Consider the following 24422-nt stretch of genomic DNA (forward strand, 5'->3'; position numbering starts at 1 on the left):
TTCCTCCTATTAAGTAAGCCTCTTTCTCTTTTGCTCTAAGTTTAGCGTTAAGAGCATGTAATTCAGTAAGCTCACTGGAGTGGATAAAGATTAGGATAAACTGTGATCCTTCCTCTCTTTAATTTCCCCACTTAATTTCAAATGGCCAACTAAATCGAATGACATAATCTATTTGTACTTGAAAGGTATGTCAATCAGGAAATTCGTAACAGAGCTGACAAGAATGTTACGTTTTCTGGAAGGCAATCTGTATTTATAAAGATAAAATGGAAAGAACACAGATATGAGTGAACAATTTTTATTGAAACCCTCAAAGATTAAAGAGGACCAAATGGTGAGTTTGGGTACCATAACAGAAAATCTCACCTAACTGTACCATCATTCACAGGAATGAACAAACCCAAACACGACAAAATTTAAATTCTCATGTAACTGCTACAAGTGAATGTAAATGAACTAATCATTTTATCATAACCTTTCTTTAATCATATGAAAAAGAAGGGAATTTACATGGCATAACAAAAGATATGCAAAACTTAATGAAACACAATTCTCTTAAAGTTCTCAAACTTATTTTTATAGGATGCAGAATGCACTTGAAATGATTAAATGACTTAAGCTGATTCTTCTTTTATTGCAAACTGTTTTAACATCAGCTTAACCCCCATGCATGGTATTCAAAAAGAACACAGCTTTTGAATTAGAAAGATCACTTAAGTTAAAACGAGGATTGAACTTAGGAAAAGGCTGGGGTTTCTTCTGAAAGGAATCTTCAAGTACCAATATGTATAGAGAAAGAATACTAATTTTGGTTACATTTTCCCCCTTACTGTTAAATATACAAACTATATAATACCTTTCAAAATAAAACACCCACGTAAGATAACTTTAATTAAGAAACATTCAAACCAGATCTTGGAAAAACATTAAGCAAGAAAGTTACTGGGCCAATAATGTCTTAATTTGTGATTACTCAGAACACTGGATCAGTCTCCTGCTCTAGAGCCCAGTTTCTCTCCCTCTTGGTCCCCACAGCTAAGAAACCTTCCATTAGTTGTGCTACTGAGACAACTTCTGATCATCTCACTTAGAGGAAAAACATTTTGCTGTACACTGACAGACCAAGGAGGGAGAGAGAAGAGGCACTCGGAAGAAAATTTAAATGAGGAAAAAAACTGACCAATTGAAAAGTTTTGTTTTGTCTTGGTTTTTTCCCCAAAGGAATGCTGCACCCATTTCACTTAATATTAGAAATCCAGGTTAAAGGCACTGGGATGTACTCCTCACCATGAGTAGACTGCTGAGTTACATTTGACATTTCTGAGTCTGCTATTGCAATCAGCCTGCTTGCTGAGTGTTTCCGTGACATCTCTTACACAGAAACCTAATGTAAATTAAACAAGTTTCAATCCGTGTATAATGTAACTAGTTTTATAAAAATATTCAGAGTTGCTAATAAAGCACCAAGAAGAAGAGAACCTCAGAGAGAAGACTCAGATCCTTTCCACAAGGTCACCCCTGTACAGTTTTCTCTAACAGGACCTCCCGAGTGACAGTGTCCCCTCTCTGACATGTCCTACCTGTATAATCCTAGGGATGCAGAACGCTGCTGTGGTGACTATACCCAAATGCCAATTTTCATTACAAATAGTTACGAGACATGTTACTACAAGATTTCATGGCTTACTCTTAAAAAAGGTAAAATAGGTGCAATTTTCCTTTAAGAAAGTCTTTATTTTGTAATATACTATTAACATTTTGATGTTCCCTTCAGTAAACACTGGTAACTATCCTGGGACTACCAAAGCACTGTGAAGTAGCTACAATTTAGCTACAAATACTGTATTGGTTTTCGCTTGAATACAGTATTTGTACATTTTAAGAAAACATTGTACAAAAAAAAAAAATCACACAAATGAAAGCCTCAAAGAAATATCTGTCACTAAATTTTGAATCGAAGTGACCAAAGACCATAGTAAATGAAAACATTTCTAAACATGATGTAAACATAAGTGGAGTAAATGCAAAACATCAAGGTACTCAAATCTACTGTATTGCTATTTTCATCCTTAACATATCTTTCTACATAGCTTTCTCCTTTTGGAACAGTAATATAAGGGGCAGTACATTATTTCATAACCATGTGCCATCAGATCAGTTAATACAGATGTCTGACACATAATTATACAAAATCAATTTGTTTCAAGATACAAAATTAATGTTGATATGTAATTAACGAAAAAAATAAGATGTTAAAAAGATAACTATAAGAATACCCAGATATATGCTGTATTCCCATTTATATAGATCTGATCAATAAAACATCAACACATTCACTTAGATACTGATTTAATCCATGGATCAAGGCCATATTTTCAAATATTTTAAGGATGCCAGGACACTGCAAAAGCTGGAGAAAGGAGTTGAGGAACAATATATGCTTGCTAAACAAGAACTATGTTTATTTAGCTAGTGAATACCTAGAGTAATAAATTTTTTACTTCATGATAGCAATCAGGCTCGCAAACACCCAGAAATAGGAATTAAGGGTTTTAAATGTAGTTATAAAGGTCATAAAAAGTCTGATTAGACTGAGGTACATTACTCAAAATTTTGAGATTCATTAAGTGGTAGCAAACAAAATAATTCCTCAGACAAATGCACATTTTTCAGTATACATATTATTGGGGGAAGGAGGGGAGAAGAATGTGCATTAACTGGTGAAATCCACCAAGCTGCATATCAATATTCTGTTACACCAAACAGTTTGAAGACAAGGGAAATGTTCTAATATAATCTCAGATTATGTTTCATTTGGCTAAAATAGAGCATAAGGTTGCTTTGCCATATTAAAAGTTTACTACAATAATTTTCACATAAACATTTAGACTTGAACTCCAGGACTAAATATGGCATGATTATTTTGCTTTTAATCTGTCAAATAGCTAAAAATTGACAATTTAAAAACTACAACAAAGAAAAAGTTGAAGCAGTGTGACTCTTACATCATTGAACCACTTCTAATGGTTAACTGTTAGTATTTAACAAATTCAAAGAGTTAATGAATCCTTGCATTCATTCAGTCTTCTGTGCCTTAGCTAGGATGCATAATTACAAAAGACAGCAGATACTGGTAAAAGCTTCAGGACAGAAAGTGCTTGACGAAGTTACAGTTCTCAAGTGTGTTTGGTGAGAGTATAAGGGCAGACGCGCTGATGAAAACCATTACAAGGAGAGTCAGTTCTGTGTTAGAGTTCAAAGATGTCACCTTAAGCAGAAAAAAGCTTTAATAACGTCTTCTTTGACTTATTAGGCATTTCCAGAGTCTACATCATTAGTGTTGTATAATTCTAACAGGACATCTTCATATGGTTATTGTTTGTTTCTATTTCTCTCCTGAAAGAAAAGCACAAAGACCTTTAACAAAACACCATCATTATTTAATGATTTAAACTATATGCATTTATAATGTAAACCATCTCCGTAAGAAGTTCTTCAAATACTAATTTTCAAGTAATTAGCTAAAAACGATTTACTATTACCTATACACACCTCAGTGTGGTTACCACAAACCATTTTAAAATAAAGAAGTCCAAACACAAAGACCTAGTTCAGGAGATTATAGGTCCTCACCACAGCTCTGTTTTCCCACAGAATTTTGTTTAGGTGAGACTATTACAATAATGTCTTTCTAGCCCTTTCAGTGAGTTTTTGATGGTGAGGTATCAAAATAGACCAGAAGTCCTCTGAAGCAATTTGAAAACTATTGGCCGAGGCAGGGTTAGGAGGAAAGGAAAAGAGTTGCATTAAACTGCATTAAATTAAGCTTTCAGTATTAACTTAAAAAAAAAACAAAAAAAAAAAAACACTGAATCACAAGCTTCCTCCATATCCTACTCTCAGATTCAGCATAATTTTTCACAAGAAGAAATATTAATAATACTTATTATTATAATTTCTTTTAAGAAAGCAGAAACCCCTTGAACATAAGTTGAGTGATGTTTTCATGATGTTTATTAACCAAATTATCCACATGTAATACTTATCCTTGAAAAAAAGGATGACTAGCACTCTGCATGCCTGTCAAGTGGATGCATTACGTAGTTTGTTTGTGCCACCATCTGCTTTAATGTGTCATCACTGGTTCTCATACTTTAGCAAGCATCAGAATCACCTGGATGGCTGTGGAAACACTCACTATTGGGCCGCAAAGGTCTGAAGCTGAACTTGTGAGCCTGCAGTTCTAACGAGTTCAAGGTGATCCTAATACTGCTGGTCCAAGGACCACACTGAAAGCCACTGTGTCTAACACATTATAAGACTCTCTATTTGTGGTTTCACTACTCCCACTTTTCTATAAGTAACACATGCTCCATAATAAATATGTATATACTTTGCCAATGGTCAAATTAATGTCCCATCCCCTGTGACACCATCAGAAAACTGTATTTTAAATTCCAAAGAGGGCACTTCCCTGGTGGCACAGTTGTTAAGAACCCGCCTGCTAATGCAGGGGACATGGGTTCAAGCCCTGGTCCAGGAAGATCCCACATGCCGTGGAGCAACTAAGCCCGTGCACCACAACTACTGAGCTTGCGCTGTAGAGCTCTCGAGCCACAACTACTGAAGCCTGCGCGCCTAGAGCCCGTGCTCCACACAAGAGAAGCCACCACAATGAAGAGTATCCCCCGCTCGCTGCAACTACAGAAAGCCCGGGCGCACAACAAAGACCCAACACAGCAATCAATCTATCAATCAATTTATAAAAATAAATTCCAAAGAGAACTTTAAGTTCTTTGTTACTAAAGTCCTTTCTTTTTCATCTTTATATATTCCTAGACTAGAATAACAGTATTTAATACAGAAAGCTAACAAATAAATGCCCTACTATAAGATAACTACAAATGAATTATTTCATACACCCATAAGCATCAGTGAGATATTCCTAAAGAAAAAAACAAAAATGAAAACAGACACAGAGCCAGCTAATTAATCATGTTTCCAAAGGATAAACAAAACCAAAAATCCAACAACATAAACAAAGGAAAAAAAAGACAAAAAAAGAATTTGGAACCAGGAATCTGTAGTCTAATTTTACAAAGGCCCTAAAGCTTTTAAAAAACCAGCCTAAACATAAAGGAAATTTATTTCTCAGCTGAAGGAAACAGATTTGTATGAGAAATGTTGAAGCCTGCTTTAATTAGCTGGATATAAAACACTGTATTACAGATGAAGCAAAAAGTGGTAACAGCTCACTGCTTATTCCTCCCCATGAAATGACTGATCAAAACTAGAGAAATTCATCAACTCCATGAAAAACCCCAAAACTACAGAAAAAAAGGGCAATACTACTTAAGGATAAGCTAGACAAAGAGAGGTTTAACCTGAGGGAGATGATTAGGTATATGAATGAGGACCATGTTTTATTTAAATAGAAGTTAGAGATGCTGTTTCATTTTGAACTGTAATCAATTATGGCACCTTTAACTGAATCAATAAAATATACAGATTAAATCTATGTACATAATGCATAACTTCTAACTCAGTGGACAGGAAAAGAGAAAAATTTTAAAAACTCCTTTCCTGTGCTAGGACAGGAAAGGAGGGAGAGGGGAGCTTGAAAGATCTAGGTGAATTAGAAAGCACAAAACATAAAATGGCAGAAATACACATTTATATTATTTATACATTTTTATCAAGCAATCAAAAAATGGAGGTTCATTAACGAAAACACAAAAGAGCTCAAAATTAAAAAAAGAAATCTAGTTACACATGATTTACAAGAAATTTACCCTAAACATAAAACAAGCCAAATGAAGACTTAGTCAACTATATTAATATCAGATAAAGTGGATTCTAAGGCAAAAACCACTGAGGCAAAAACCACTACATACTGAGTAAGAAACATTTTTTATAAAAAGCTGTAACAGTATTAAACTAAAAATACAACTTTACATATATTAAAAGTTTTCAGAATTACAAAGAAAACCTGACAGGTTCCTAATTATAGCAGGAGAATTTAACACATTTCTCTTAGTAATTGATAAAGCAGACAAGTTAATGAAAATAAAGACTGAATATACAGCATACAGAAAACGGAGCCAAATCATTACAGGGTCCACAATGAACAACCACAGAAAGGAACTATATGCCAGACCAGAAAACCAATCTAAATACCAAAGAGTCAGTATCATACATAGCATATTTTCTGACATCAATTTTAACAGCAAAACAGGTAACAACAAACAAAATCTTACCACATTTGGAAAATCTAGAACACATTTCTAAAAGTCTCCCAAAAAATCATAACAAAAATTCAAAATTTTTTATACCAGTACAATATAAATATACTAAATCTAATAAGCCCTGAAAAATAAAATTAGAAATTTAATGTATAGAATTTAAAAAAACATTTTTTTAAAACTGAAAAATAATGAGCTCATCATCCAACTCAATATGTTAGGAAGTAAGTAGCATTGAGTCCCCCAAAGTAAAATGAATCAAATAGGACAGCAGGAGAAAATAATGAAACAGAAAACAAAGATAAAGAGAGCCTAAGAGAACAAAAATAAAAACTGGTGTTTGGGGGGTAAAAGAGGCTGACAATAGAAAAATCTCTGGAAAGACTGATTTAAAAAAAAGAAATGAAGCATAAATAATATCGTGAAGACTCACACAGCTAAAAAAAATTAAAATAATATTAATGCCAATACGAAAAAAAGCTTAAAACAAAACAACTTCCTAAAAATAAAATTTACCAAAACAAATTCAAGAATACAAAGAAAACTTGAAGACTTATAATAACTAAAGAACTTTAACCAACAATTAAAAATCTACCCCAAAGAAAAACTCCCAGGCTCATGTGGTTTCACAAGAATTCTGTACTTATACCAACTGTTCCAGAGACTAGAAAAAGGAGTATTTCCTGATGTATCTTGAGGTTGGCAACACTTTGATACTACCTTCAGAAAAGCAGGAGAAAACTGAGTCCAGTCTCACTTGTCAGAAGGACCTCTTAAGGGCTGTTCTGATGGTAACGGAGTGTATAGAGGAGCAAAAGTAGAAGCAGGAAGGCCAGTAAGGAGGCTAGCACAATCATCATCCAGTACAATAATAATAATAATGGAGGATGGAGAGCTAGTGGAAAGTGTTTAGATTCTGGATCTATTCTGAAAGCAGAGCCAACAAGACTTACTGATAGATTGGTTAGATATGGAGTGTGAAAGAGGAATATTGCGAATTAGTCCAGTATTGTTGGCCTGAACTGGAAGGGCGGACAGTGGTGCCCTCTACAAAGAGGGAGAAGGAAGACTCTAACATTCTTGATCCTTCTGCATGACCACACTATAGTAAAGAACTACTTTACAAAGATTCCAGTGCCCACATTTGCATTTGATGCTTTATTGTGTGTCAAGTTTAAGAAAAGAACAGATGCAGTCTAATAATATAAAAACTATGCATCTGTACCAAAGATCAAATAACCTCAAAGTGTACTATAAAATGGAAGAGTTAGGAAGGTGGTCAAATAGTGAAAATGGTGGAGGACAGTCATAACATGTGTTAGTTTAGGTGGTCCAAATGAGAGTAAAAACAGGGTTCTAAAACTTAAGACTAATTCATGCTTTGAGCTGTGATTTAGTTTCGGCAAAATAACATCACTCATCACACTAAATTTTTTGTTTATGTGCAGTTTTATTTTGGTTTTAGAGTTTTCACTTAATTTTATGTTTAAGTAATACAAGTAATAAAATTACAAGAAAAAAAGCATAAAGATCAAAAAGAAGTAAAACGGTCTCTATTTGCAGATGATATGATCTGTTAGGCAGAAAATCCTAAGGATGTTCTATTAGAACTACTAGAACTAATAAGTGAATTTAGCAAGGTCACACAATATAGGACATTTCTATTGATATAAAATTGTAGCAAACAACTGGGAAGACTGAAAATACAAATTACATTCACAATAGCAGTAAAAATTATATAAAATACTTAGAAACAAATTCAGTAAGAGCCATGTGGTTTTCAACAGTGAAAACTACAAAATTTTACTGAGAGAAATTATGTCTGTCTCTCCAAGACCTCTGAGTTCTACAAAGAAAGGGTTATTGGGGCTTCCCTGGTGGTACAGAGGTTAAGAATCCGCCTGCCAATGCAGGGGACATGGGTTCGAGCCCTGGTCTGGGAAGATCCCCACGTGCCACGGAGCAACTAAGCCCGTGCGCCACAACTACTGAGGCCTTGCACCACAACTACTGAGGCCTTGCACCACAACTACTGAAGCCCATGCGCCTAGAGCCCGTGCTCCACGAGAAGCCACCGCAATAAGAAGCCCACACACCGTAACGAAGAGTAGCCCCCATTCGCCACAACTAGAGAAAGCCCGCGTGCAGCAACGAAGACCCAACGCAGCCAAAAATAAATAAATAAAATAAATAAATTTTAAAAAGAGTAAGAGCTATTTATCTTAAGTGGCTTACTGGTAACCTTTAATATTTATCTGTTGAATGAATAAGGGAACAGTTAAGAAAAGAACACGCAGGCTCTAAATATATGGTGATAAAGGTTGACTAGAACACAAGACATAGGCTAGAATTGTCCGTGGAGTGTGGGAGGAGCGGGATGACACTACTTCTCTGGAACCCAGTAACAAGGTCTTAAAGCCGAGCGAACGAATCAATATGCAACCGTATTTTGGAGTGAGATTTTGGACTCTTTATGATAAAATGAAAGTAATAAAATTATTATACTCCAGATTGTTGTTCACAAGTGGAACTGTCCACTTGTAGCTTTTTTACATCCTAGGTGTGTGTGTATATATATATATTATATATATACTACATATACACACACACACACACACACACACACACACACACACACACACACACACTCTCTCTCTCTCTCTCTCTCTCTCTCTCTCTCTCTCTCTCTCTCTCTCTCTCTCTCTCTCTCTCTCTCTCTCTCTCTCTCTATATCCTGCAGGGAACTGGTTCCAGGGCCCCCGTGGATATCAAAATCCGAGGATGCTCAAGGCCCTTACAGCTGGCCCCCTGTATCCACGGGTTCCATTATCTGCAGGTTCACATCTGTGGATATGGAGGGCTGACTGTAATCATGCATTTGTTGCTAAAGAAAAATAGACAACTGAGATACCACTCAATTTAAGGATGACTGTTCACACCATAATCCATGTGAAACAAATCTCTCCCAAAGATCTATGATTAATCCAATAATCCATCTCCTAAAAACTCATAAATTTCTTTATCAACATTGGAACTTAACATAGCCACTATTAACTCTCCTATAGGGTGCCAAGATAAATCTGAGGGGGAAAAAAATCAGTTATAAAATGCTAATTGAAGTACCTCTTTTCCCAATTCTGGCTTATAAAGAATTATTACTAAGCTCAGAACAGAGTATTACTACAATAAAAACAGATTCATCTTGATTATTCAAATATCACTCAATGTCTTATCATAGAATTACTCACTTAAATACGTAATGTAAGTTTATTCTGTCACGTGTGATACATCCTGGGCCAAAAACTGTTTTCCAGAGAAATATTCTTTAAATTTTACAGTGAAGATGAAAGGAAAGGCAAGATTTTATACACTGAATTTGTTTCTGTTCATCATAATCAACTCACAAATAGACAACTACAATTGTAGAAGAGTTTACTGAAAGGTCATCAGAGACTTCAACCATTCTTGATCCTAAGAACTGCAATCTGATTAACGGGAAAGCATTAAACTAAATGTTCCACTTGAGAAAAAAGAAGTACAGAACTGTCAGGAAAATGCTTACTGCTAACAACAGTAACTACTACTAAAATAACTACAACTGAAGTAATTTCTTGTATATTAGCACAAACTTGATTACTTTGAGACAGACCTAAACATCATCTCATCTCAGAATCAAAATTATTCCAATTGTGAAAAAAATTATATCAGGGACTAAACTTTACTCTTTGGAAAGGCTCAACGACACAAAATAGCATAAATGATTAAAATACACTGACGGTTCTGGAAATTAAAACTAATAAGGATTTTATTACAGTTATGCCTTAAGTTCATCTCAAAGTTACAGGTACCTGAAAAGACTAATTTTTCCTATATGGAATTTTAAAAGCTATTAAACTAAAAATCTCACCTCAGACTGTTTACTGATAAATAAGGATTTATAAGAATGAAAGAATATAGTAGAAGCTAAATGATGCACATTCAGTATAACAAAGGTAAAATTTCAGTAAAACGTTATCTAAATAGTCAAAAGTAGACTCTATGGCTATGTAGACTACTCGAATTTATACTGGACATAATATACTCAAAACATTAGCAGTTTTTTGTTTTCTTTATTTTCCAATCAAACTAGCTTTATCGTTAGAAGTAATACATACAATTGCAAGTTAAAGTAAAAAAGTAAAGCTCCCCTATCCCCCTCTAGTCTTTTCTATTTCAACTTCCTCTGATAGGTTACCACTACTGACTTTAAGTGGCATGCTAATATATACATTTCTTGACTTGTCAATTCGGACACTATCAATTCCCATTGTATATGACGAGCAATTTATCACAGTGAACGTTATATTCTCCTCTTCCCCGTCCCTACAATAGAACTCACTCTATCTTTAGTTCTGGTGACTGTCCTTATGACTTCACCCACTATGCGCCAAGCATTAGGTGCTAAGGATTCAGCAAAGAACAAAGCAAGTCCTACTCTCAAAGAGCATCTCCAAGGTCAGTGCTTCCCAACTGAGGGCTCCTGTCGTTTGTCTAAGACCACAATGCCATTTAACAGACGGAGGCTTACAGCCCTGAGGTCCACTGTATACAATGAGAACCTTCTGACTCAAAATGCATACGGAGTCCCTATTGATGGTTCTAGTATAACCAGCTACCAGGTGTTATCCTTCTTAAATTCCTTTTTCATTCTGCTGAAATACCTCTTCAAGTTTCTTATGAAGGGTATGTAGCTAAGCTCTTGTACACCTGAAATCTTTATTTTGCACTCCTCCCTCACAGATATTATTCGACACTCATCTTTAAGAACATAATTCTATGCCCCATTCCCCTATACTACAAAATATGATTTTATGTGTGTCCAGAGTTGTAGATGACAGAATTCTGGTAACAGTCCGACTCTCCTTCCTGTGTAGCTTTCTTACAGGCCTTTTGCTCCGAAAGCTTTTCTCTTTATCTTATCTTTTTTATCTTTTACAATTTTAAATAATCCTGCTGGTTACTCAGTGAGCCCATCATTCTGAAAACATGTATCTTTTGGCTCTGGAAATTTTTCTTTAGTCGTTCTTCCCTCCAACTGTTTCTTCCTGTACTCTTTTTAAAGACTCCTTTAGATATAGTGGACCTCCTTTCCACCACATCTTTCACACCTTATATTTTTCATCTCTATTATTCCACATTTGGAAATTTCTGATTTGAAATTCCAGATGATTAACTGGATCTAAAACATTAACATTTTATTAATCCACTTGCTTAAAAAGAAACATTTTTAAAAACTGCTGACAATCCTGTTTCTCATTTCCAAGAACATTTTCTGGTTTTCTTTTCTTTTTCCATGTGAACCCTGACAAATCAAATCTTGTTGTATAAATTACCTTCTGCTCTCTGAATACCTATTTCTTTTAGAGGATTTGTCTTGGTTTTTTCATCAAGCTTGATTTTAATCAAATATATCAAAGTTATGTGTTCAAATCTAAGAATGAAGAACTATACAAACACTGCAATAACTGGCATGGATTTTTCCTGCAGTTTTAAGTTTCACGACTACCCCTCAGTCTAAGATAGAGAATCTGACTTTCCAAGTTTTATATGAACAGACAGGGTATGTTTGGTCAGCTCCTCCATAGGCTGCTGTACTGGCAAAGCAAGCTGGGGAATTCCTCCTCTGCTAAAATAACCAGAAAAGGGACAAGAAAACAGTCAATGAAAAAGACCCAGCAATGACAAGATGGAATTCGTTTTTTTTTAAACTTCTTTTCTGCTATCACAAATAGGCTGAAGAACTTAAAGAGAAAAATGAAACAGTAAGAAGAGAAATGAAAGAAAGCTACAGTAACCACAAAACTAAATGTAAAATTTTAAACTACAAAACTTCTATTAAAAAGTATACAAAAAAATTTTTCCACACTTGGGGAAGGCAAAGATTTGAAGTCAGGTTAGTATAAGCCTTCTAAAATAGTTCTTATTCAAAACTGTTTTGGTTATTCTAATCTTAGCCTGGATCTTATACTACAAAAAAAGATTTAAAAAAAAAAAAGGCTTAAAGGACACTCTGGACCAAGTGACAGAATATCACGGTTACATGAGAGAATATCCTCATTCTTAGGAAATATATACGATACTTTTTTGGGGTAAAGAGCCATGACGTATGAAACGTACTCTCAAATTGCTCAAAAAAGCCATAAAGCAAGCATTTTTCCTGCTGATTGCATTTGAGTTGTTCCCTGTTATTTACTAGTGTCAACTGTACACCTAAGAACATTCTTATATGTATTCTGGGGTATGCGCGAAGTTTCTCTTAGGTATAGATATATATCCTGGAGGACAACTGCTGAATTACCAGGTACTGAAACATTCAGCTTTGTAAGAAAATGCAGAACTACCCACCCACATGGCTATATCAATTCAATGCTCCCACCTGCAACTGTATAAGACCTTTTGTTGTTATACAGTCTCTCCAATACTTGCTATTATCAAATTTCTTAATTTTGCCAAATGAGTGGATATAAAATATTTTCTCATTATAGTCTTGATCTGCATTTCCTGAATTATTATTAAGACTGAATATCTTTTTACACTTATTACCCACATTTATTTCCTCTCTCATGAAAGGATTATCCATATCTTTTGCCCATCTTTGTAGTGGATTATTTTTTTCTTAAACTGATTCACAGGAGTTCTTTAAATGCTCTCGACAACTGTCTCTGGTCAGTTATGTTCAAATTCCTCCCAGTTCCTAACATGTCTTTTTACTTTCTTTAAAGCATCTTTTGATGAACAGATTTTAATCTAGGCAAATTTTTATCAATCTTTTCTTTTATAAGTAGTGCCATTTTTTGTCTTGCTTAAGAACCCCTACTTTACCCAAGGTCTCTGAAGGATGTGCACCTGGGAAAATGTGACCTCGACATATCAGAAGCTTTGAGGAATTTCAGCTGAACACAAGACAGATGGGGTCACATTAAAAGAGAACATAAATAATAACTTGCAACTCCTTTTACTTAAAAAAGAAAAAAAGGCATAACCAGTGAAGGAAATCCTAGCAAAACACCACTAATTTGTCCTTTTTGATGGAGCCAAGGAGGACCTAGAATAGACAGGAGGCACATCCTTCATCACTGGGATGCCAAGAGTATTTGAAAGTAGTTTTGCTGGAAAGCCAAAGTGCAAACACAAGCGTACCTAAGAGGAAATCTACAAATGAGTATCTACAATTTCTGCCTGGACAAGGACTTTAACAGCTCCAGAAAGAAAACGGCAAGAACACTTGATATCCCACATGCCAAACAGTTAATAAGCAGGGGAAAAGGTTTCCTGACATGGTGGTTTCAAACTCAAAGGAAAGTCAAATTTCAACTACTAGCATGTCCATTGCACTGGCTCTCCCTTCTTACTCTTCACAGGTTGATGAATCACTTAACTGGTAAAGTCAACATACATCATGGCTCTCCCATCTCCACGTTTGCAATGGAAAGAGAATATGCAACTAACACCAAGCATTAAAGCACACACACACAAAAACAAACCTATCTGGGGGCAAATACCTGATCCGGATGATTCTCTGCCTGGTTTAATGATGACAGAAAAAAAAAAAAAGCAAAGAGTCTTAAAATATTTTTTCAGAAAAAAAGGATACTAACAAAACTATAATGAGTTCAGATAGACACTGGGGAAAGATAAAATACAAAGGGGAAAGAAAAGATAGTTTGGGGGGAATACTGTACCCTGATAGTGGTGGTTACACAAATCTACAAATGTGTTACAATTCATAAAACTGTACAGCCCAAAAAAGTGACTTTCACCGTATGATTTAAAAAAAATTTTTTAAGGATATATACACAAATATTTATAGGAGCTTTATTTACATTCTTCAAATCTGAAAGCAACCAGATGTCCTTCGAAGAATGAATGGTTAACAAACTGGTAAATCCATACAATGGAAAGACAGAATTAAAAGGAACAAAGAACTGATACACAAAGCAACATAAACTGCAAGGACATCGTGCTGAGTACAAGACTCCAGTGTTAAAATATTACACATTGTAATTTCATTCATGTAAAATTATGGAAAACGCCTTATAGAGAGAGAGAACAGATCAGTGAATTACTTACTAGTGGAGGGGAGCACTTGACTAGAAAGAGGCAGCAAAAGGTAATTTACAATTTTACTGTGTGTTAATTAAAAAAAATTAAAGATATATAAGACGAAGGAATTTAAAAATGATAATTACAGGAAGCAGAAATAAGCTTTCAACAGTCATCTTTGTGCTCAATAAAATCAAGATAAGAATGGCCAAGAAGGGGGGAAAAAAAAAAATCAAAGTGGACTCTGGAACAAGGGATTCAGGTAAAAAAACAACAGGTGTGAAGGGAGAACTAGACGTGGTAATGTAAGCAAACTAACAGTCATTGAAAAATACAAAACCTCACAAATCACTGAACCAACACAAAGTAAATCAAATCAATGACATGGAAATTCAATTTTGAGAAACTCTCCAAACGCAAAGAAAAATAATGAAGATAAGAACCAATGGCATTCAAGGACAAAGATTCAATATATTTTTTGACATTACTAGGAAAAAGAAAAAGAAACAAATTTGGCCTACAGATGAAGGAATAAGGAAAACTGTAAGAGACCCATACTGTGCACATTCCATATACATGTTCACATAGCAAGAATAAATTTTGTGCACACAGACAGAAATAGTTATTTCCAAAGAAAGAAAATTTAGGCTGGCCCCAGACTTCTCCATAATATAAAACTATAAATAATAGACTATAAATAGAAAACTATAAAACAAAGCCTGAATGAAAAGACTGTGACCCAAGATTTCTATATCCAATAAAACTGTTGTTCACATATCATGGCCAAAGAAAGGCATTTTCGGGATTTAGAAGCGCTTAATAAATATATTACATCAAATTACTCTTCCTAAAAAAAAAAAAAAGATGATGGTAATAAAACAAGCTAGGCTCCAAATTAAAATGTCAAAGGTGGGTAAAACAAGCTAGGCTCCAAATTAAAATGTCAAAGGTGGGTTCAGACACATTATAAAAAGACTGGCAGTAAGCCATGAAACAATTTAAATGTAAAATTTTTAAGTTTAAAAATATAAAGTTTAGGGCTTCCCTGGTGGTGCAGTGGTTGAGAGTCCTCCTGCCGACACGGGTTCGTGTCCTGGTCCGGGAAGATCCCACATGCTGCAGAGCAGCTGGGCCCGTGAGCCATGGCCGCTGAGCCTGCACGTCCGGAGCCTGTGCTCCGCAACCAGAGAGGCCCACGTACCACAAAAAATAAATAAAAAAATAAAGTTTAAATCATTGTTGGTATATATGATTATAAAACATAAATAATTCCTGAGACAATTATATAATAAAAAAAATAAAACTAAGATAAATTTTCAGACTGGGTAGAGGAGAAGTGTGGGAAGACGTACAAGGTGACCTGTCCTGGGTGATGGAAGAAAAGAAAAGTTGAATCATTTCTCCTGATTCACTATTTGTAAAGGCACTTACAGTGGGACAATCTACTCAACTGCTGAGCTCAAAAACTCAGAAGCTACTCTTGATCCTCCTTTTTCCCTCACTTCCCACATTTAACCTGGAGAAAACTCAATTATATTCAGCAATTCACTGGAAAGGTTGAGCAGGGCCTTTAAGAGTCATATGTATTATTCCAAAGCAAAATTTCTAACAATTCAGGGCAGCAGTCACTAGCACCAGAATCACCTGAGGTGCCTGTAACAATACGAGGTCCCTTATCAAATATATCAGATTTTCCTTGAGTGGGTCTCAAGAAGCTACATTTTCAGGGAGCACCCTAATTGATATTTATATGCCATAAGGTTTGGCAGGATCATTATTTCAACATTATTCAGCGGTGAGGATTGTTATTTGAACAATTCCCTCTTCTGTACAGACTAAAAAGCCACAGGATACTCAGGCACACACAAACAGAAACGAATCACTGATGTTTTACATACAGATAAAGTTGAAGTTCGTGCTTTATCTTAATTTCTACATAGAAGCTTTCCATAGTAACCAACATAATTTACTGGAGAAGATTCTAACTTAAGCCCTGCTTCATTTGAAATTTAAATGTATTGTCTATGGAAAAATCTGCTAGTTGCCTATTCCATCCATTCTCTTTCCCTACTATAAATAGGACTCTGCAATTTACTTTTGTAGCTTGGAACAGAAAATATTCCTCAGCCTGTCCTGCTCTATGGGCTCTGTGATCAAATCCCGGCCAACCTGACGCAAGTAATAAACAGTGTGTAACTTCAGGATACATCTCCCTTAAGAGTCTTACAGTGGGCAAATAACAGAATTAGAAATCAAATTCTGCAGAGTTTAAGTCCACTTCTCAATTCTAAGCTGCCTTCCTATAAAGTCAAATCCTTACTATATTTTGTACAAGTGCTTTAAGTGTACAAGTTATGAACAAGCCTCAGGAATCTTGGGGGAAAATATCTATTTATCATAAATACAAAATATGTAGTACTTTAAAAGCTGTTTGTCTCAAACTCCAAATACATTTTCCCGTAAAATTAAAGTTTAAGATTAGCGACTAGAATCCCTAGCCAGTTCTTAAGTCTGCTTAATTACAAATGCACAACTCAGGGCTCTGATAAAGAATAAAGACCTTTATCACCTGAGGAGTATGAACACGCAGGAAGCAAATTCAGAGTAAGGGTTACCCTTGGAAAGGCATCCGAGGCCTTCACGGGGGTCTGCAGAGTTCTGTTTCTTAAGCTAAGTGGCTGGTTGCCTTCAGAGTAAAGTTCTTAAACTCAGAATGTAATATTAAAAGGCATTAAAGATTACAATCCATACACACCACCCCAATAAAAAGACCCTACACACAAAAATCACTGTACTCTTACCCTACGCATGGCTTCCTCCTCTTCTTGACGCTTTTCATAATGTGCAAAGTCATCAAAGATTGAGGTGGTGTGCTTGAAAGTAGCAATTATTTTAAGCACTTGCTTAGCTTTTTCTAGGGGTACCTCTTGGGTGTCCCTTGAATTGGTAACTGGTTTGTTGTCATTATTTTCTAAGCGAATATGCCGTAACTGGTTATTGGGAACATCTTTGACAAAGATCCATTTAACTTCAAATTTGCCCTTCCACTTATCCTGAGACCAGACACCGGCATACGCGTTATAGTCCACAACAGACTTCATCTCAGCCACTCCACAAAAATGTCCACTGCCATTCACGCTGAAGAGCAAATAGAGTGGGCCCTTCCCATTCAGGGAACGGTAAGCGGCATCCAAACGCTTATTACCATGCTCAGTACTACACCAGATAGAGTACTTAATGGAACGGTGAATGTCATCCTCAGAATAGCTTTTAATTATAAACACCCGTCCGTTCTTCAGGTTCCAGTCAAAGTCTTTGGGATTGTAGTTGTTTATGGCCTTTAGCTTTTCCAGCACTGGATGCACTTCTACACTTGAAGGTGAAGCACTGGCAGGAACAACACCTAAACCAAAGTTTTCACCTCCCCCTCCACTGTTCTGGTGGAAGCCCGCCCCCCTGTTCCGAGGAGCGAGCCAGCGATTCTGCAGTGGCTGCGGCTGCGGCTGCGGCTGTGCTTGGTGAGGCTGGGCCTGCGGCTGCGCTCCCGGCTGCGGCTGCGGCTGCGGCGGGGGCAGCTGGCCTTGCACCAATGGTGGCGGCTGAATTAACGGCTGAGGCTGCTGGACTAGAGTCTGAGGAGGCAGAACTGGTTGGGCTGCTGGAGCCTTTACCACTGACCCCTTTTCATCCCAAGTTCCAATATTCATGTTGTGTTTTATAGGAGGTGGTGGCACGGCGGAGCCCCCGATTCCCACGCTGCCCTTGGGTTTGAGTTTCGGTTGAGGTTTGGCAGGTTTTCTGGCAATGGCAGCCCAGGAAGTTGGCTTAGGCGCTGCACTGCTAACGGGCGGCACACTATTGGCTGCAATGCTAGTCATACCACTGCTGCTCAAAGCTGTTCCTACAGTTTTTGTCACTGCGGCTGTCAGGTCACCACCAATTTTCAGTCCAGTCATGCCTTGCTCAATACTGCTAATGCCAGGCACCTTACTCAAAGTATCATTGCCAAATCCAGCCTGTCCATCAGTAATAGCTCTCCCAAGAGAACTAGGTGGATAGCCGTAACTGCTACTATAAGCAGAACTTTGTGTTGATTGTCCCTGAGATCCACTTGTCCCCCATGTAGAGAAATCAGCATTACCAGGAAAAAAGTTAAATCCATGTTGACCAAGAAATGGAGGGGTATTTCCTAATGCCCCAGGTTGACTAAACACACCATCTGGTATATAATGATGTTCTCCATTACTCATTTGTCCATAGGTTGTCAGATATGGCATAGGTTGGTCTCCAGCTGTGGACCATGCTGCTTCCCCAAGAGAATATGGAAATCCAATGGATGGAGCATAGTAACTAGGCATGTATGGATCTGACATTGGTGGATAGCTGTTATTCTGGAAAACAAAAGACCACAATCAGGACAGAAATAAGATTAGGGGGCAGAGAAACATCTGAAAGAGTAAAATCAAATAGTTTTAAATAAATGGAAAACAGATGCACTTGTTCCAGATAAAGTTAAAATTTCAGATCGTTTTATCAAGGAAAAACTTTACTGATGACTTTTTATTTTATCTGTAATGAAATTACAGGGTATTTTTTTGCGGGGGTAGGTGGGTGGGGGGATATGGTGGGGATTATTTTTGTTTAAGAGCCAGATCCTCTGTGCACGATTTAAAAATACTCTAATTTCTACAAAACTGATTTATAAAGTTTGCAGAGACACTGATTGTTAGCTTTATTTTTAGCAACTGATGAACAAAAAATTTATGTGCAAGGATTAAACAAACATGGAAACTATGCCCAATAATAGAGGAATTACAGTTTATCTCTATGATGGAATCCAGTTCAGCAATTAAATTTTGTACTTTCATAAAGAAAAACTAGAATAGAGAAATGTTCACACTCTGAGAGGAAAAACAAAAAAAGATTCAAGATTATACTTAGAGCATGATCCATATTTTTGTTTTGCCTTGCTCATTTTGAAAAAGAAAACAAAATCCTAATGGTTTCTTAATGGTTGGTTACAGGTGCCTATTTTCTAAATTTTACGTAACAAATTTATCACCTTCCTAATCAGAATTTTAATTTAGAAATAGTTAAGTTCCTATCATTTTTTCCAGAATTACTGTAATTAAATTGACCTTTATTTTGAATAAAATTAATCATCCATTTAGTGATTTGCCAAAAATCAAAGCTTATTAAAGAAAAAACTCAGTCAAATTTGTTACTAGCCAACGTAAAAAATAAAATATTCTACAGATTTCTTTTGAAAGTACGTTTCTTATGCCAAAAATATGTCTGATACAGCCAGCCCTCCAATCCACAGGTTCTGCATCCATGGAGCGAAAATATTCAGGAAAAAGATTTCCATAAAGTTCCAAAAAGCAAAACTTGAATATGCCACACGGGCAACTACTTACATAGCACTTACATTGTACTTGGTATTATAAGTAATCTAGAGGTGATCTGAAGTATACAGGGGATGTGCATGTTATATGCAAATACTACGCCATTTTATATATGGGACTTGAGCATCTGTGGATTTTGGTATCAGCTGGGGTCCTGAAACCAATCCCCTAGGGACACCAAGGGACAACTGTAATAGATTTTCACTCTATGATTTAGGTGTGATTTTTAAAGCCTTGGACAGAGCTTCAGAATTTGTAAAATTAAGCAAGATGAAAAAACTAAGCTAATATCTAGTCAAGACAATTTGTATTCCCCTCCCAAGGGTCAATACCATTTTGAAGGCTGATTATTCACTTTATTTACATAGACATTCTAAGTTCCCTGGAGCAAAGTGGAGAATGCAATGGAGCAAAGTGCAAAATGGAGCAAATCCATTCTGGTTTTTTTTGGCTGTTACTCTCTTGGGATTATTCTGCCACTGCTTTCCCACTCAAGAAAGTATATCAATATAAATATGTGACAATTACATCATAGATACTACCTGGAGTTCATTTTATTTTTTAAAGACCTATTATTGAAAACTAAAATGCTTTACTATTACTATTAAGTTACTTGTGACATACCTTACAACTATTAAAACTGTCCACTGTCCATAAAAAGCTAATTTCATATTTTGCCTTTTGAAATGACTCTCATATAATTAAATAAAAATGACAAGAGAATCAAATAAAGGCTGCATTTAAGTTAATAATTAAGACATAGATTTACTGAGTGTTTTCAGTAAAACCTGAACTTAAAAACAAAAAACAACTATGTCAGCATTATTTAAAGAAAAAAGACTTTAAACACATTTGATATTAAGTATATTCCACTGTATTCAAAACTGGAAATATATGTGTCAACCATTTACTAATTTAGTTGAACATATTCTTTAACTATATTGGATAATTGTTAACCATATTTGAAAATATATTCAAAGAATGCTCACAATATTAGTATGAAGGAAATGAAGCCTGAGGGAAGCTCAAAGTCACCAACAGTGGTTTTCGAAGAAAAAAAAAAATTCTTGAAGAAATTAATAATGAGTAAGCTTCAGCAGCCATGGATATACACACACACACCTGTTTATAATTCAATCACCAAATTATTTATTGAAAGTAAAAGTATTCATAGTACTTCATACTGAAGTCACTGTTGAGAAAGCCCCAAAATTTAGCCAATATTAATGAACATACACAATCAAGATTTTTTTAACTTTTAAGTTTTTTTGGAGTTATTAAAGGTTTCCCTTTATTACTTTTTTAACCAAACACTTACTGAATGCGTACATTGTGAAAAATACTGATATAAAATATTCATTCTAAAAGAAAACCTACAGTTAAAGACACATTGCACAGGGAAGTGAATATATTCCACATGAGGGAAGAATAAGGAAGCTGAGTTGAATATGGAGGTAATCACTTTCAGTTTCAAAGTTTTAATTTAGAATGTTGGCGTTGAAATCTGGACTTAGTAAGTCTTTACCTGGATGTGGGAGTGGAAAAACAGACAAGGTGGAAAATTTTTAAGTTCATTCATCATGATAAAGTGTTTGCAAAATTATACTCGTAACTTATGTTGAATATTCTTACTTCACCCTCACAAATGCTGAATTTTGCGCAACAGTTACACATCAGGTTCCTAATTTGTCTATATCCATCACATGACTCAGGAATCAGCAAACTAAAGAGCCAAAAGGCAAATATTTTAAGCTCTGCAAAAGCCCAATACGGCATCTGGTTGCAGTCCCATATTCATCTTCTTTTAACAACCCTTTAGAAAGCTGCTAGCTCAAGGGTTTCCTCAAAGAAAACAAGTTTTGGTCCCTGGGTCAGTCTGTCAACCCCGTTTTAATACATTATCTAATATATACTGATTCCTATTTAAAAAAAAAGCCCCCCCAAGCTATATTATTAGATTAAATGGGTAACAAATTTTCACCAATTCTGCCACTTCTGGGGCTGGAGCAGGTCCACACTCTTTTGTTGTGGGGCCTTTTATTAAATATCTTTTCAATTATTTTTTAAATCATGGGTTTTACTACTTCACCCCTAAACTACTAATTTTATCAAAATGGTAAGTTTAAATTACTTTAAAATGTGCTCCATTAATCACAAGGGCCTTGTCAAACAGTCAGCTCAAGCTAATGAGCAGAGATGCAACTGCTGTCCCTACCTGACTACAGAGCCATCCACAGTGTTTCTATGCTACCAACCTAGAATCCTTGAGTACAGTGGATAACCTAGAATCCTTGAGTACATTGGATAAATGGCCTGCTTTCTCCTGTTTATCAAACAATGCTATTTATTTCCTAATTCTTTCAGTAGTTTTAGCTGAATGAGATGTTTTTTCCTCAGCTTTACGAAAGTAACTTAAGCAGTCTCCTTCCAAAAGGCAAGGGTTTTGGTTTGGGTTCTAGTAAGAACAAAGCTGTAGGAAACTACTAACGTTTAAAAGTAAGATATGGTCAACACATTTTGTATTAGCAGAGCTTCAATTATAATTGGAAATATTTTTAAACGTTTTACTAAATGTAAGATACATTTTTAATTGCTAGCTAAGTGGAATGAAGGGGAACAAAATTTCCACCTACTGATGATGGAAAACAGAAACTCAAAACTTTCTTTCACCTTTTACTTCAAACCTGGTACAACGAGGTACAATCAATTTAACAGTTTATGTCCAAATAATCACTTTAAAATAGTTTATTCATAATTCTGAAATTGGTCAGTAATAGTGAAATTTTACTTTGTTGTGTAAAGATATATAACCTTTAAGAAAGTGATATGAAATGTTTGGCACTTCCTCAAAAGACTAATTGAAAAGGGGAAAATAACAATATGTACACATAAAAAATGATATATAATAATCAATGGATATAATGAAACATACTTGTAAAGTAACAGATCCACAAACCCTTTACCTAGAGCATAAACTTAGAAACGCAACCTGAAGATGGATGTGAACCACGAGGTAACTAAATTCTAATCCCAACCCAGTACTTATCAGCTGTGTGAAGCCAGTATCAAGTTACTTAAAACTTGAGTTTTCTCGAATATTAAAAAGAAATAAAGATAATGTACCTAGGACACACTAAATATTCAATCAACAGTAGTTATTCCCTACTTTTGCAGTTTCTATGTCAGTGATCATCAGATCATTTAATTTCTCTAACCCTGCTTCTTCGTCGGTAAAATGCTCTAATCAATTACATATCTTTAAAAATCTAGTTGTTAACTGCAAAGTGCTATACTGAAGTACAGGAGTTAATCTTGTTTTAATTTGAAAACTAAAATATAGAAAAGATGAAAAACTCTTCCTTTGAATTTCAAAATCATTTATAATTATCATTTCTTAGCCTTGTGAGTCAGGTCAATTGTTTTTCTATTATCTCAAAGAAAACTTGAACAATACTAAGAAAAAATTCATGATTACTGTTCTGACCTGAGGACACTTTAATACAACTCAATTATAACTGAGTCTTTCAGTTATAGTAACTTAATACCTATTTTTACTTCATAAATATCCAAACTTCCAAGAAAGAACATTGTACAATGTCCTAGAAGTTCAATAAAAAACGGTTAAGGTATTATTCACCAAAAACAGCACATCTGCATAGAAAAACGGAAACTGTTTTCCATTAAGAACCTGAGGTACTTCAAACCCCAGAACTAACTACTAGATTAACAAAAAGTTAAGTGAAATTTAATATACTTTTAATGTTTATGTACATTTTCTTCTGTTATTTTAAAAATATTGTACTTCTCAAAAAGTAAAATACACGCATATTTAATCACATAGATGTCATAAGAAAAAATGTATCATACATTATACTCAATTAATCTGAATATTTCATCAAGCATACTTCTTCATTCCCTAATTCTAGCAGTTAACCTAATCTACTTATTCAATAAATGCTTAATGAATGCCTACTACATGCCAGATACAGTGCCAGTCTACCTAGAATCAACCTAGAATCCTTGAGTACATTGGATAACCTAGAAAATAAAGATAAAGGACATGGTCTCTGACCTGGAACGCTTCACAGGTCTAGTAGGGAAGTGACATATTTACCCTGCAATTTGATAGGTATTGTTACAGAAATAAGAAGAAAGCAAAACAAAAACTCTAGTACAAAGAGGAGGGGGCAAGTAACTGGAAAATCAAAAGACTTCATGAAGTGACAAACATGAGAGTCTGTGTGTGTACATCATATATATAAATGGAAAGCTTGAGATCATGAAAGAAAATATTCAGAAAATACTTATATTTTCAGAAAATAAGAAGTCCTATTCCCTAAATAAGTTACATGGATAAAGTTGACCAAAGATGAGGCAGGGAGGGAAGTGGAGCCCTTTTAAGGGCTCTCATATAGTGAATATATCCACTGTGGTGAAGCTTTGGTAAGTCTTTAACATGACGACGGCAACAGACTTGGACTTTAAGAGGACTGCTGAGTGGCAATATGGAATTACCAGTTAAGAAATCATTCCAACAGCAGAGATAATGAAAACCTTACCTAAGGGCAGTAATAACACGGACAGAAAAAATCTGTTACTGTCTTAGTTCTCTATACCTCTTCTCTGATAAGCATGGCTAGGAATTTATTTCCCCATATATACAGGCAGACCAATTCAAACTTCATTTTTTTCA

The 24422-nt window shown here is 35.4% G+C and overlaps 1 protein-coding gene across 4 annotated transcripts in view; it reads right to left on the minus strand.

Moving 5' to 3' along the window:
* Positions 1-282: 282 nt before the first annotated feature.
* The window catches only part of YTHDF3 (YTH N6-methyladenosine RNA binding protein F3), a 33559-nt gene continuing 9419 nt past the window's right edge, over positions 283-24422 (minus strand). For all 4 annotated transcript variants that reach the window (XM_082675045.1, XM_082675044.1, XM_082675046.1 and 1 more), the window contains 2 exons: positions 17126-18715; positions 283-3396 (listed from right to left, as the gene is read on the minus strand). In XM_082675045.1, the coding sequence (XP_082531171.1) occupies positions 3373-3396; positions 17126-18715 (1614 nt within the window). In that variant the 3' untranslated portion in view covers positions 283-3372. The remainder of the gene's footprint in view (positions 3397-17125; positions 18716-24422) is intronic.

This window comes from Grampus griseus (genome assembly GCF_964374135.1).
Source record: "Grampus griseus genome assembly, chromosome: 17".
Taxonomy (NCBI): domain Eukaryota; kingdom Metazoa; phylum Chordata; class Mammalia; order Artiodactyla; family Delphinidae; genus Grampus; species Grampus griseus.